The sequence below is a fragment of the Aphelocoma coerulescens genome, chromosome 18 (assembly GCF_041296385.1).
Source record: "Aphelocoma coerulescens isolate FSJ_1873_10779 chromosome 18, UR_Acoe_1.0, whole genome shotgun sequence".
Taxonomy (NCBI): domain Eukaryota; kingdom Metazoa; phylum Chordata; class Aves; order Passeriformes; family Corvidae; genus Aphelocoma; species Aphelocoma coerulescens.
The window spans coordinates 7,219,859-7,231,794 of NC_091031.1; the positions used below are offsets into that span (position 1 = coordinate 7,219,859).

Genomic DNA, 11,936 nt, shown 5'->3' on the forward strand with positions numbered 1-11,936 from the left:
ATCAGACAGGGTGTGGAGTCTCCCTCACTGGAGATATTCCAGAATTGTCGGGACACAATCCTATGCCGTGTGCTCTGGGATGACCCTGCTGGAGCAGGGCATTTGGACCGATGACCCTTTGTGGTCCTTCCAGCTTGACCCATTCTGTGAATCTGTGAACACTGGCCAGCTACATCACTGCACTACGCACCCAGGGCCAGCAATGCTCCCACCCAGCACTGAATCTGTCCTGACAAGAAAATGAGGCAGATTGTGATGGGGCAGCCTCTATTCATTTAATCCATCCCATCCCGTCCCGTCCCATCCCATCCCGTCCCGTCCCGTCCCGTCCCGTCCCGTCCCGTCCCGTCCCGTCCCGTCCATCTCAGCCCCCGCTGCCTGCTCGCTGCAGCCCCTGCCCGGCCCGGCCCTTGGGGACGGCGGCTCGGGCAGGGGCGGAGCGGGGCCCGTCCCGCCCCGGCGGGGCCTCGGGAGCGGGCGGCGCTTCCGGGGCGAGCGGAGGCGCCTGCCCCGAACCGGCGGAGAGCCGCGGTCCCTCCCTGTGCGCTCCCGTCCCCGGGCGGCGGCTCCGCCGGGGCAGCAGCGGCCGGGCCGGGCCGGGCGCGGGGCTCGGGGCGCGCAGGCGGCGGCGCGGGCAGCCCGGAGGGGCCTCCGGAGCCCCGGCAGGCGGGAGCGGGAGCAGCGCGGCCGCCGCCATGGACGAGTTGGACACGGAGCCGCCGCTCGTGGTGCGGGACGGGCGGGCGGGACCGTGGGCGGTGCGGGGACACGAGCGGTGCGGGGACACGAGCGGTGCGGGGCCGGGGCGCCGCTAATGGGCACTGTCCTCCCACAGGTGGTGCCGGGCGCGGACCCATCGGCCCGGCAGCTTTGCTTCGCCTGGGGCCCCGCGGAGGTGCTGGTGTGCGAGACGCTCTTCGGCCGCGCAGGTGGGTCCCGCTCCCGGGGCCTGTCCCGGTCTCCGTGCCCGTCCCGGTTCCGGGGTGAGGGCAGGGGCGGGCACTGCTGCCCGGGTGCTGACGGGCTCTATTGCAGGGACCGGGGAAGGAGCGCCGAGCTCCTCCCGCGTCTTCGTGGTCCGCAGGGATCAGGACATTTACATCCAGACGCTGCGGAAACTCTTCAACGAGTCGCACGGGATCTTCATGGGGCTGCAGCGGAGCGAGGAGGAGCTGGCGGGGAAGTCGAGGAAGGCGCAGTGAGTGGATGGGGTGGGTGGGAGGCACCCGCTGCCCCTTCTCCAGCCGGGTCAGCGCCAAGGGCTGATGAGGCAAGTGCCGCCGACCAGGCTGCTTTGACCAGCTCTGGAATCAGCAGCGGGGCAGATAGAGTGACCATTTTGGGGGGATCTTACAAAGCAAGGCTCGGATCCTTCCAGTAATCACGCTGGTGAAGTGTGGCACAGTCTCACTGATTCCAGCTGGATCCACCCAGGTACTGGGAGTTGCTGCTGCAGAGAAACTTGTAAGGATTTAGGGAGCATAACACTAACACTCTTAACAGCTCACTCCAACCAAAGTTTTTCTGTGTTTGGCAGATTGGTTCAAGTGAGTAAAAACTACCGCTCAGTGATAAGGGCCTGCATGGAGGACATGCACCAGGCAGCTGGTAAGTTTGTTTGTTTGTTCTGTTACTGCAGGAAAAGGAAACACCAGTTGCAATTATGAAAGTAGTATTTTAATGGTAACTTATTGCAACTACTGTACAATAGCATGTGTAGGTTTCAGTAATTAACAAGACTCCATTTCCATGCTGGAGATTTCCAAGTTGGTTTGTAAATCTGGTCAGAGACTGTTTCTTCCTACTGTATTGTGACTGATTTTCTGGGGATGTGTAGCCTTTTTGTATCTCATGTGGCAGATGTATGGAAAGCTCTCAAAGCTCAGAAGGGACTGTCAAAGGTAAATATGTTGCTCTTTGAATTTCCTTGTTTTTCCCTCAGTTTCGACCCGGGACCCTGCCCTGCAAGGCCAGTACAGCACTCAGGTAATCTGCAGTGGTGTCAGGGTGAGCGTGGATGACTGGCTGGTGAATTCACCAGGCCACCATTGTGGCATGAGGTGCTTCACATTTAACTCTGTCTTATATATGAGATGCACTTCATGACCAAGAATAAATGGAAATAAATAGTTAATTCCTGTATTCCTAAAACAATAAAGATGCCCAACACTTCAATTCACTGCCATGTCTTAAACATATTTGCTGTTGTAGATGTGATGTTTTCTTGTCATCCCAAAGCTGACAAGAAAAGTTTCAGACTTGCCTGTGTGGTGTTTCACCTCTCAAACACTCAGATTCCAATCAGCTGCCTCTGAGCCTTGTAGCAACCTCTGGGTGTTCGTAATGAGCTGTCAGATCCACGGGAGTGTTCTGGGAAGAGCAGAGTGCTCACACCAGTTTTGTCCTATCAGCTGCAGTGATGTTGCTTCACTGGCCTTTCTTCCTTTAAAGTTTGTATTGAGTCTTAAAAGTGCAGAAAGGCTGAAAATAAGACCAGTTAGATTGCTCACTGGTGAGAGGTTATTGCTGCATTTCAGTACACAGTGTCAGGGTTTTCTGATTTAAAAAAAGTGTGAAATTGTGGTCTGTATCTTTTAATTTTTATCTCTGAAATGTCAGTATGATATTTCTCTGTAAAAACTGATTGCTGTGGACAGCAGATGCCTTTGTGTGGTTAAAAAAATCCAACTGGAATAATGACTAGCTCTGAAACTTGGCCCTGCTTTCCTTCAGGTTTCCATTCTCTCTGCGATGGAGCTGATCTGGAACCTGTGTGAGATTCTGTTTGTTGAAGCAGCTGCAGGTGAGCTGTGAACTATCCTGGTGTAAAGACTGAAGGGCTTCTTCTTTGCATATTTATTTGTTTAAAATGTATATCATACTCACTGTGCCATAGTTTAATGTCTTAGAGATATGCAGAGTGTCAATAAGTCTTTTAATACCCTTTCTGCCTCAGTTAATTGCCTTCTTTATATTGAATTATGTCAAACAACTCAATTTGCCTTCTATTTTTCTCCCTCACTGATTTAAATTGTTTCTTTGTCAGAAAGGTTATGAAGAAGAGGGATATCAAAAGTTGTTGCCAATCTCTTTTACTTAGAAGCTTAAACATGTCTTTGAGCATCAAATGTGTCGATGCCAGCTGACATTTACACAGCTCTGATACAACTCCTTTTACTTTAGGTTGCCATTTTTGAAGTCAGTCTGTTTACATTGGCATTTTAAAGTAGTAAATAATTTTTGAAGGAAATCAGATTATGCAAACCAATGTGCTACTTACACAGTCCCAGAATTCAGGAGAGATTCACAAATTATAGGTTACTTAATCTAAATTAATCACCTAGTGCCAGATTTCTTCCTCATATTCAGTTAGTAATAATGAAATGATGCTAAAATAAACAGAAATATCTGTTTGTCTCTTGGCATTGCAAGATTTATGATCTGAATCACTCACTTCTTATTTCTTCAAGTTTGGGTTTTCTACTGGACCATGTTGCCACAGGAAAACCTGTCAGAGGCCGGGTGTTCCCAGGGCCTCTCTGCTTAAGGAACTCTGTAATTTGGGGGTGGCAGGTAGAAAATCCAGTCAGTAAATCTCATCATGTGATGTCAGACTGTTACAAAGTGTGTGAGAGCAGTTTGGGAACAAACACGTGGGAGCTGACAGAGGGAAATCTTGTCTGCACAGCTGGGCCCCTCCTGCTGCGCCTCCTGGACTGGGTGCGGCTCCACGTGTGTGACGTGGACAGCATGGTCCGGGAGGTCCTGAGCAGCGAGAGTCCATCCAAACACAAGCTCTTCTGGAATGTGGTGAGTACCACCACCTGGAAGGTTCTTAAACAAAGGGAATTCATGTCTGGGCTTTCTTTCCTCTTCCCTGCTGGACTCTACACCTCATTGCTGTCTGCCTGTGTGGGCTTTAGGATGAAGCCATTCTCATTCCCGTCCTCATCCTTCATGACCCATAGAGATCAAGCCTTACACTGTTATTTGAATTAGCAGTGCCTACAGTGTAAACATTTTAATTTCACTTCCCTTGCCTGAATCAGAGGTTGAAATTCCCCTCTGATCCCTTTCCTGGGTGTTCCATAGCCTTGCCCAGCGTGGAGCTCACGGACAGGGGGTTTTTGCAGGTGGATGTCTTTGTGCTCCAAGGCCGGATGGATGAAGCACGGCACCTGCTCTCCAAGGAAGCCAGTGCCAATCCCACATCCATGAACATGTACAAAATCTTGGATGACTTGATGAAGAAGATGCCTGTGCCCAGTGTATGTACAAAGTGTGTTTTTTCATGCAGTTTGTTGGGAAAAGCCACTGTCTTGTGTCCCCTTGTGTAACAATTTGTTCCCCTTTAGAACATCTCAGTCTTACTCCTTTACAGTAACAATATTTGTGTTCTTGAATTGCCCAAAGACCCAGCAATTCAGATACAAGCACGTTAGGTGACAAATCAACCTAGAAAGACGACAGGCAGCCTCATGTTTAGCTTTTTATCAGTGAGTTACTGTGAGTTTGGTCCCAGAACTTGGTGTGATTTGACTTGGTGTTTCCTTTATTCCCTGTCTTCCTTTATTCCCTCTGTTCAGCTTGGCAACACCCAGACACTGACAGAGCTGGAGCTGAAGTGGCAGCACTGGCACGAGGAGTGTCAGCGGTATCTACAGGATGGAACTTTTGCTTCCAATCCCCACATGGAGTCCATTTGCAAGGTGTGTTTTTGCTGGGAACAAAGGGAACTTTGGACTAAAGTATTGAATCCATCATTGTGGATTTCAGGAGCCCAGTGTAGCCATAAGTAACTTTAGTATGTCTCCTGTCCTCTGTTTGCCAGCCTGGGCACATGGGTTTCTCTCCCTGTCCAAGGCCCTAAGGCTGATTTGGAAACTGGGCTGTGAGAAGGATCTTTGTTACGTAATTTTGATTAAATCCTCACCTTTGCAGAACAGGAGTAATGCCTCTGGAGAGCTGGAGTGCAGCTGTGTCCATTGCTGACTCTGCAGCATTCCTGCTGGTTTTTTGTCCCATTAGATCCTGGTGGGAGATGAGGATGCCATTCTGGAGAAGAAGGAGCTCATGACCACATGGTATCACTTCCTGGTCACCCGGCTCCTCTATTCCCACCCCACGGTGAAGCCGCTGGAGCTGCGGTTCTATGCACAGGTAGGAAATACAATTATTCTTATATTCTCTACTGTTGCAAGCACACAAGGGTTACTGCACTGAAAGGAAAAATCTTACAGCAACTACATCCCTGTAAGATGTTGTCTGGAGTTTGTAAAAGGACTGGGAGACTGATAAAGTTGACAAATAATTATTGAAGACTCACTTTTCAGTGTCTTAATGTTGCCAGTCTTGTTCCTGCAAATTGTTTTCTCAGTTCCCTTATGCTAAAATAAGGAAAATTCCATTTTGTTAATGTGTTCAGTCTCCATGACCTGTTATTTCACATAAAATAACTGCTACATCCAAACAAATGTCTTGTTTCTGCATTTATCATGTCTTGTCATCTCATTCCACAGTCTAGTATGGACCTGTTCCTGGGTGGAGAGAGCAGCCCTGAGCCTCTAGACATGATTTTAATGGCAGCCTTTGAATTTGAGATGCATCAAGTGATCAAGGAATGCAGGTTGAGTTTTAAGGTTTTTGATTCTCTAGTTCTACAGTATTGCTTTTGTGTATTTGGGGCAGGGGGGTATGGATACAGAGCCTTGGTCATCCTTGCAAAGAATTTAGCAAAAATATGTGAAGCTGGCAGCAACTAAAAGTATTCCATTAGGTCTGGGACATTGCAGCCAGACCTGGCACTGTAACAGAGCTGTGTATTGGTAAGAAATGCCTGTGGAAAACCTGACATAGTTCTTGGCAGTGGTAGGCTTAGTTTTTTCTTTTGCTTCAAACACAGCATTGTCCTGAGCAACTGGTGGTTTGTGGCTCATCTGACTGACCTGTTGGATCACTGCAAACTCCTGCAGTCTCACAATCTCTAGTAAGTATTTATTTACTTCATTTGAATAAAGCTGATTGAGATAGCCCAGAGGAAAAAGAAACAAAAGAAAACATGCTGCAGAAATTGAAAGCACTTGTGAAATAAAGTCAGCAGGTTTTTCCAGTGAGATGCAAATAATAATATCTGGATATTTGCTCTCTTTTCCCCCCCAGTTTTGGTTCAAATATGCGGGAATTCCTCCTGCTGGAGTACGCCTCAGGACTCTTCTCCCATCACAGGTACCAATTTTTGTTTTATTACTCATAGGACAGACTTAACACTGAGGCAGCCAAAACAAATAACTGCATGTTCATGAAGTAAAAGGGCAAAACTTAGAGCAGCCACTGTTAGAATTTCAGCAGAGGTGTCCCTAAGGGTTTGTACAAGATCGGCACATTTCCCTTCCTGAATGGAGACAAAAGCTGTTAGAGCCCTTCACACGTCATGACCTGGGCACAGCCACTCCTGCCACTGTGCAGAGTGCCTTGCACTGAAGCTCTTAGGAGCTGCACGTATTCCAAAGTTGTGGCATTCCAAAGTTATGTTACAGGGAGCTGGCATGGGGTAGAAAGGAAAAGCCATTTCAGGACTGAGTACAGAGTTAATCAGAGCTAGCAGTTATTAATGCAGGCTCAGATTCTCCTTGGGGCTTTACTGTTGTGCTCATTGAAGATTTCTAGGGTTGGAATGGTGGTGATTTCTCCCCTCTCTCAGCCTGTGGCAGCTGGGGGTGGATTACTTCGACCACTGCCCGGAGTACGGCCGAGTGTACCTGGAGCTGCACATCGAGCGCATCCCGCTCAGCACGGAGCAGAAGGCCCTCAAGGTGCTGAGGATCTGTGAGCAGAGGCAGATGCACGAACAAGGTGGTGCATTTTCAGTCTCACTGTTTTGCAGTGATCCAGCTGAACCTTCTGACACTAATTCTTCCCCTCCTCTCCCGTGTTTCCCCCCCAAGTGCGCAGCATCTGTAAGATCATGGCTATGAAGGCGCTGCGGAACAACCGCCTGGGCTCTGCCCTGTCCTGGAGCATCCGAGCCAAGGACGCGGCCTTTGCCACCCTCATCTCGGACCGGTGAGGCTGAGCCAGCAGCTCCCAGGCTGGGGGGGGACAGGGGAAAGGTGGCTGCTGTGCCAAGGGCTAGGAAAGCTCCCACTGCTGCAGGTGGGGCCAGGCACCTTCTTCTGGACCAGAAAACAACACTCTCGGGTGCTCTCCCCTGCTGTGCCTTCTCTCTGTTGTTTTCCTTCCTGACATCTAGAGACAGAACAGATTGGCTTTATCTGAGAGTCCAACCCCCTTAGACCTTGCTTGGATAAACATTTCTTTTAACAGCTTCTGTTTTCTGCCCTTCACTTGCTGTGACAGAGCTGTTTGATGGGCTGGACGGTGACCCAGGGGGCTGATTTGGGTGGAGGATAATCCCCACCTGTGCTTTATTCAGCAGATTATTTATAATCAAGTTCACTTCACAACCTCCAAACAAGTCAGTGGCAGTCACTTAAGCCACTGTTTCTACTAAAAATTTGCATCAAGGAGTGGTTTTATCGTGTCCCTGGCTTTGCATGAGGCTCTCAAAATTCCTGACCTTCTCTGGGGTGGGAGGGTTGTTATCAAAGTGAGGAGAATGCTGGCACTTGGCTCAGGCCTCAACAAAAGCTCTGGCAACTCTTTATGCTTTTTAATCTGTAACAATCCATGTTGTGTGGGTTTTGCTAATTGGAAATAGGCAGAGACCAGTCTCTGCATAGTTAGAGTGTAATTTTGAAATTACACTCTGGGTAGGTGGCCAGGCAACACTCTGTCTTCAGCAGTGGAAAAAAGGAGAGGTAAGAGATTTCTGGTCTGAGGTTTTAGGGGTTTTTTGCGTTTATTTGAGGGAGTGGGAATCATTACATTTCCTTCAACAGAAGGATGAAAAAGAACCATCACAGGAAGCAGCTCTGCAGAAAGCAGCATAATGGAGGCTGTGACAAAACAGATGAAAAGCTTTCAGCATTGTTTTTGTTCCTGCTGCTTATCAACTTTTTTACACAGCAGAAAAACAGAGCTTTTGTTATGATCTGGGAGTGTTACTTATGCATCCACCAGCCTCAGCTTCCTGCCTGCCTTCCTTCACTTACTCGTTTTAAAGAATAGATCTCAACTACCACAGAATGCGAAGAATCAATGAAGTGTCTGTTAAATGTACATTACACCAGTTCCTTGGCCACTTCCAGGGAATGTTTGACAACTTCTGAAACCCTTGGGGAGGTCAGTCAAGATGGAACTGAGCTGTACAGTCAAATTTTCTGGGAAGGGATTAGGAGGTACAGACTGGATGTGGATGATGTCCTTCTCTCTAAGCTTTTCCTTAACTTTCTCCCCAGATTCCTTAAGGACTATTGTGAAAGGGGGTGTTTCTCTGACCTGGACCTCATTGACAATCTGGGTCCGTCCATGCTGCTCAGTGACCGGCTCACATTCCTCGGTGAGAGCTGCCTACAGTGTCCATACTGGTCTGTTATGGAGAACTCCATGGAATTACTTGGATTTATGCTTTCTTCCATCTGGCTACCTCCTGGTTTAGTGATGAGGGGAAAGCAAATGGTGAATGTGGTTTGGGATGCAGCTTGTACCAAGGGTGGTATTTACCACTGCCCTCACACCAGGTACCTGCTCTACTCTGAGCAGGACAGGCTCAAATCCTGACACTCCAAACTTGCCCTTCCTTGCTTTTTTCCCAGACTGTATCCCTGCCTTGACAGGCTCTGGAATACTAACAAATGCTGCCTTAGGGGGTTCATTGGAAGAGTAATCCACTGCTTTAAGTTATGTTGACCATGTTATTTTACCAAGTTCTCCAAAGTCTCCAGTGTGTGGGTTCAGTGTGCCACTCAGGCTCACTGGAACAAGAGCCCTCCCTGCCCTCTCACTGAGCACTTGTGCCAGGAGACAGTGAGGGCCTCCAGTTCATTTCCTTCAGGTACCACAGCTTCCTTCTGCCTGGCACAAGGCAGGCTGTGGTAACCTGCCCCTCTGCCTGCAGCTGCTCTGAGGCCTTTGATTCATGGACCAAAACAGGAAACTGAGATAAAATATCCCTTTGTCTGATGCTGTGAGTTAGGAAGCTCCATTTCAGGGGCCAGAATCTGATAGGAATTTGGAATAGCTGTCAGCATTGGACTGACTCCCCTCTACCTGATGCCATCATTACAGGGAGGTTGAGCATGAGTTTTATCTGTTTCCATTTGGTCCAGCTTGCAAAACTGGAGCTGAATTGCCTTCATTAAAGCTTATCCTGAGTTAGGTCTAGGAGCTAAACATGACTTACCAAATTGGTAATCCCTCAACTCTGCATGCCCAGCATCATCTAGTGATGCTTTCAGCCTCAGAGAAGCTATTTCCCTTTCTGCTCTTTATAAACAATCCTAAAAGGCCTGAAGACATTTCTGCCTGTTTTTCTTTTGGGGTTTTTAGAACATCAGGTGTACTTTTGCTGGACAACTTTCCCATGTCTCTGCCTTGAGCTCAAGCATTAGTCAAGGTGAATCTGAATGGGAATCATTAACTTCCAGTATTGTGACAGTTTAGTGGATACAGAATGAACCCCACTTCCATCCTCAGCCACTTCTCTCATGCTGGATATTGATCTCACTAATGCTTAGCAAAAGCAGAACTTCCCCTATTAACAAAGATCCCGGTTTCCATTTAAACAACCAGGAAGACAGTGCAGCCTTTCAGACCTCCTGATACTCTGTGACCTCAAAGAAGATATTCTCTCTGCTCTCTAAGCCATTGGGGCATTGCTCCCCTGCAGACACTCAGTGTGAGGCAGCAGCAGCCTCTGACCAGGCTGATGGAAACCCTGAAGCTCACCCAGAACAGCAGCAGGGTTTGGCTGCCCTTTCAGGAGGCTCTGCTGTCACTTTCCTTCATGCACCAGATTCCCAATTCCCCAGACTGGGCTGCTTTGGGCTCATTTTGGTTGGGGGTGGTTCTGCTACGTGCTTTGTGGGAGCAGAGGGATCTCCCAGGCCCAGCAGCCCCTGATGCCTCGTTCCCTCCCCCCGTGGCAGGGAAGTACCGGGAGTTCCACCGGCTGTACGGGGAGAAGCGGTTCCCGGAGGCGGCGCGGCTGCTGCTGATGCTGATGACGGCTCACATCGCCCCCTGCTCCTTCTGGATGACGCTGCTCACGGACGCGCTGCCGCTGCTGGAACAGAAGGAGGTGAGGTCCTGCTCACACCCCCCAGGGGGCCTCTTCCTGCTCCTGCCAGGACCTGTCCATGGCAGCTCCGAGTGTCCCAGCTGTGGGAACACTCAGGGACCCAGGAAGGGATAAATTGACTCTTACCTCGGTTCCCTGCTTTTACAACAGCAGTGGAATTCATCTGCACTGGTAATTTAAGCACACGCTGCATCCAGCTCCTTTGGGTACTTGGCTTGAAGATTGTTCCAGTCCTTCCTTCTTCTAAGCAGAGTTTTTCAGTTAAGATCCATCACGACAAGGACAATTCAGCAATTACAGACCCAGAGCAGCCACTCTGACCTCGTAGCTGACCCTGCTTGGTGCAGGAGGTGGCACCTCCTGCAGACCTCCCAAAGTCACATCCAGCCTGAATTATCCTTGGATCCTGTGATTTGAAGGGTCAGAATGGATCTGTGGGAGTGTAAAAGAATCCTCTTCCTTTCAACTGCATTATCTTCTCAGCCTGTGTGATGTCCTTCAACTTGATGTTTTTCAGTAAATACTTTGATTTCCACAGGTCATATTTTCAGCAGAGCAGACTTACGAGTTGATGCGATGCCTGGAAGACCTGACAGCAGGGAATCCAGATCAGCAGAAATTCCAGGTAGCCCCAGTTCTGAGGACAACTGGATAATGAATTGAGGGGGGCCATGGGAAGGGTCAGGGAGGGAAGCTCTGCATTTACATTCCTAGTGAGGGCATAAGAGAGGGACAGCCCAAATCACAGAGACTGGCACAGGGGGTTCAGGGCAGCCAAATGAAGCATCAACAAGAGACTGAAGTATTCACAAACCCAGTGCAGGAGTGCTCCTACTCCTCATGTTCTGATGGTTTGCACTGGACCATGATGCTTTTCCAAGATAAATAATTGTACGTTACATGGGCAATGAAGAGCTTAGCTGTTGCCATCCAGCAGCTCTGGCTCTTGAGCATTCCAGGCACAGAACAGGGAGTTGCTGCACATGCAAAGCCCTGCAGCATCCAGGGAATGAAAAAGGCTGTCTTGGGTTGAGCTATTAAGTTGGAAATGTAGCTTTTGCTCTTCTCAGGAGGTCCCTGTAACAGGTAATTAATTACCTCTTACTGACCTGCATCTTTACTTCCGAGACCCAGAGACAGACCCTGTCACCAGCTCATGGCTGTGTGCAGTCCCCTAACCCAGGCTGTGCTCCCTTCCAGGATGATGATGTTGAGACAACCAAAGTGGAAATGCTGAGACTTGCTCTCGCACGGAACCTCGCACGAGTCATTGTCAAAGAAGGCACTGTGGAAGGGTCTTGAAGACTGCAGGGTGTTCCTCTTCCTCTGGGGCTCGCTGTACATAAACTGACTTTTTCTAAGATTAAATGTTTTGTTTTGCAGATTTCTTGGTCATTTGTTCTTGTCTTCCATAAACAACTTTACATAGATGTTTTTTTAACTTCTATGAAGGAGCTGCATCAAAATGTTACGGCTGCTTGTTCCAGCTTGGCCTGGCAGCCCTCCCCTTGTGAAGTGAGCCTCACTACAACTTTTCCTTGGATTTTATGTTTTCTTTGCCTCTAACACCCAGAACTGAAATGAAGGCCACCTCTTAAACCAGTGGGGTTTTAGAAACAGCAGCTTCTCCATTTTTGCTTAGGAAAGTCTTGAGTTGATAGTTTCAGTTTGAGGCTTTCCAGAAGCAGCCCCGCACTGCAGAAGCTGTCACGAGAAAGGGCCAGCACAGAGCCAGGTA

General features: G+C 48.9%; 1 protein-coding gene across 2 annotated transcripts; it reads left to right on the plus strand.

Annotated features, from left to right (window-relative positions):
* The first annotated feature begins 494 nt into the window (after positions 1–494).
* On the plus strand, positions 495–11,582 carry NUP85 (nucleoporin 85). Of its 2 annotated transcripts, none has more exons than XM_069032365.1 (19): positions 495–728; positions 836–929; positions 1,036–1,198; positions 1,520–1,608; positions 1,943–1,986; positions 2,734–2,803; positions 3,689–3,810; positions 4,134–4,268; positions 4,587–4,709; positions 5,029–5,160; positions 5,520–5,626; positions 5,903–5,986; positions 6,160–6,225; positions 6,701–6,852; positions 6,945–7,062; positions 8,358–8,458; positions 10,047–10,198; positions 10,737–10,823; positions 11,399–11,582. In XM_069032365.1, the coding sequence occupies exons 1-19, from the start codon at positions 696–698 to the stop codon at positions 11,498–11,500; spliced, it is 1,974 nt and encodes a 657-aa protein (XP_068888466.1). In that variant the 5' UTR covers positions 495–695; the 3' UTR covers positions 11,501–11,582. The 2 variants fall into 2 exon arrangements, with proteins under 2 accessions (XP_068888466.1, XP_068888467.1); XM_069032366.1 differs by having other exon boundaries at positions 496–728; positions 1,538–1,608.
* The last annotated feature ends 354 nt before the right edge of the window (positions 11,583–11,936 follow it).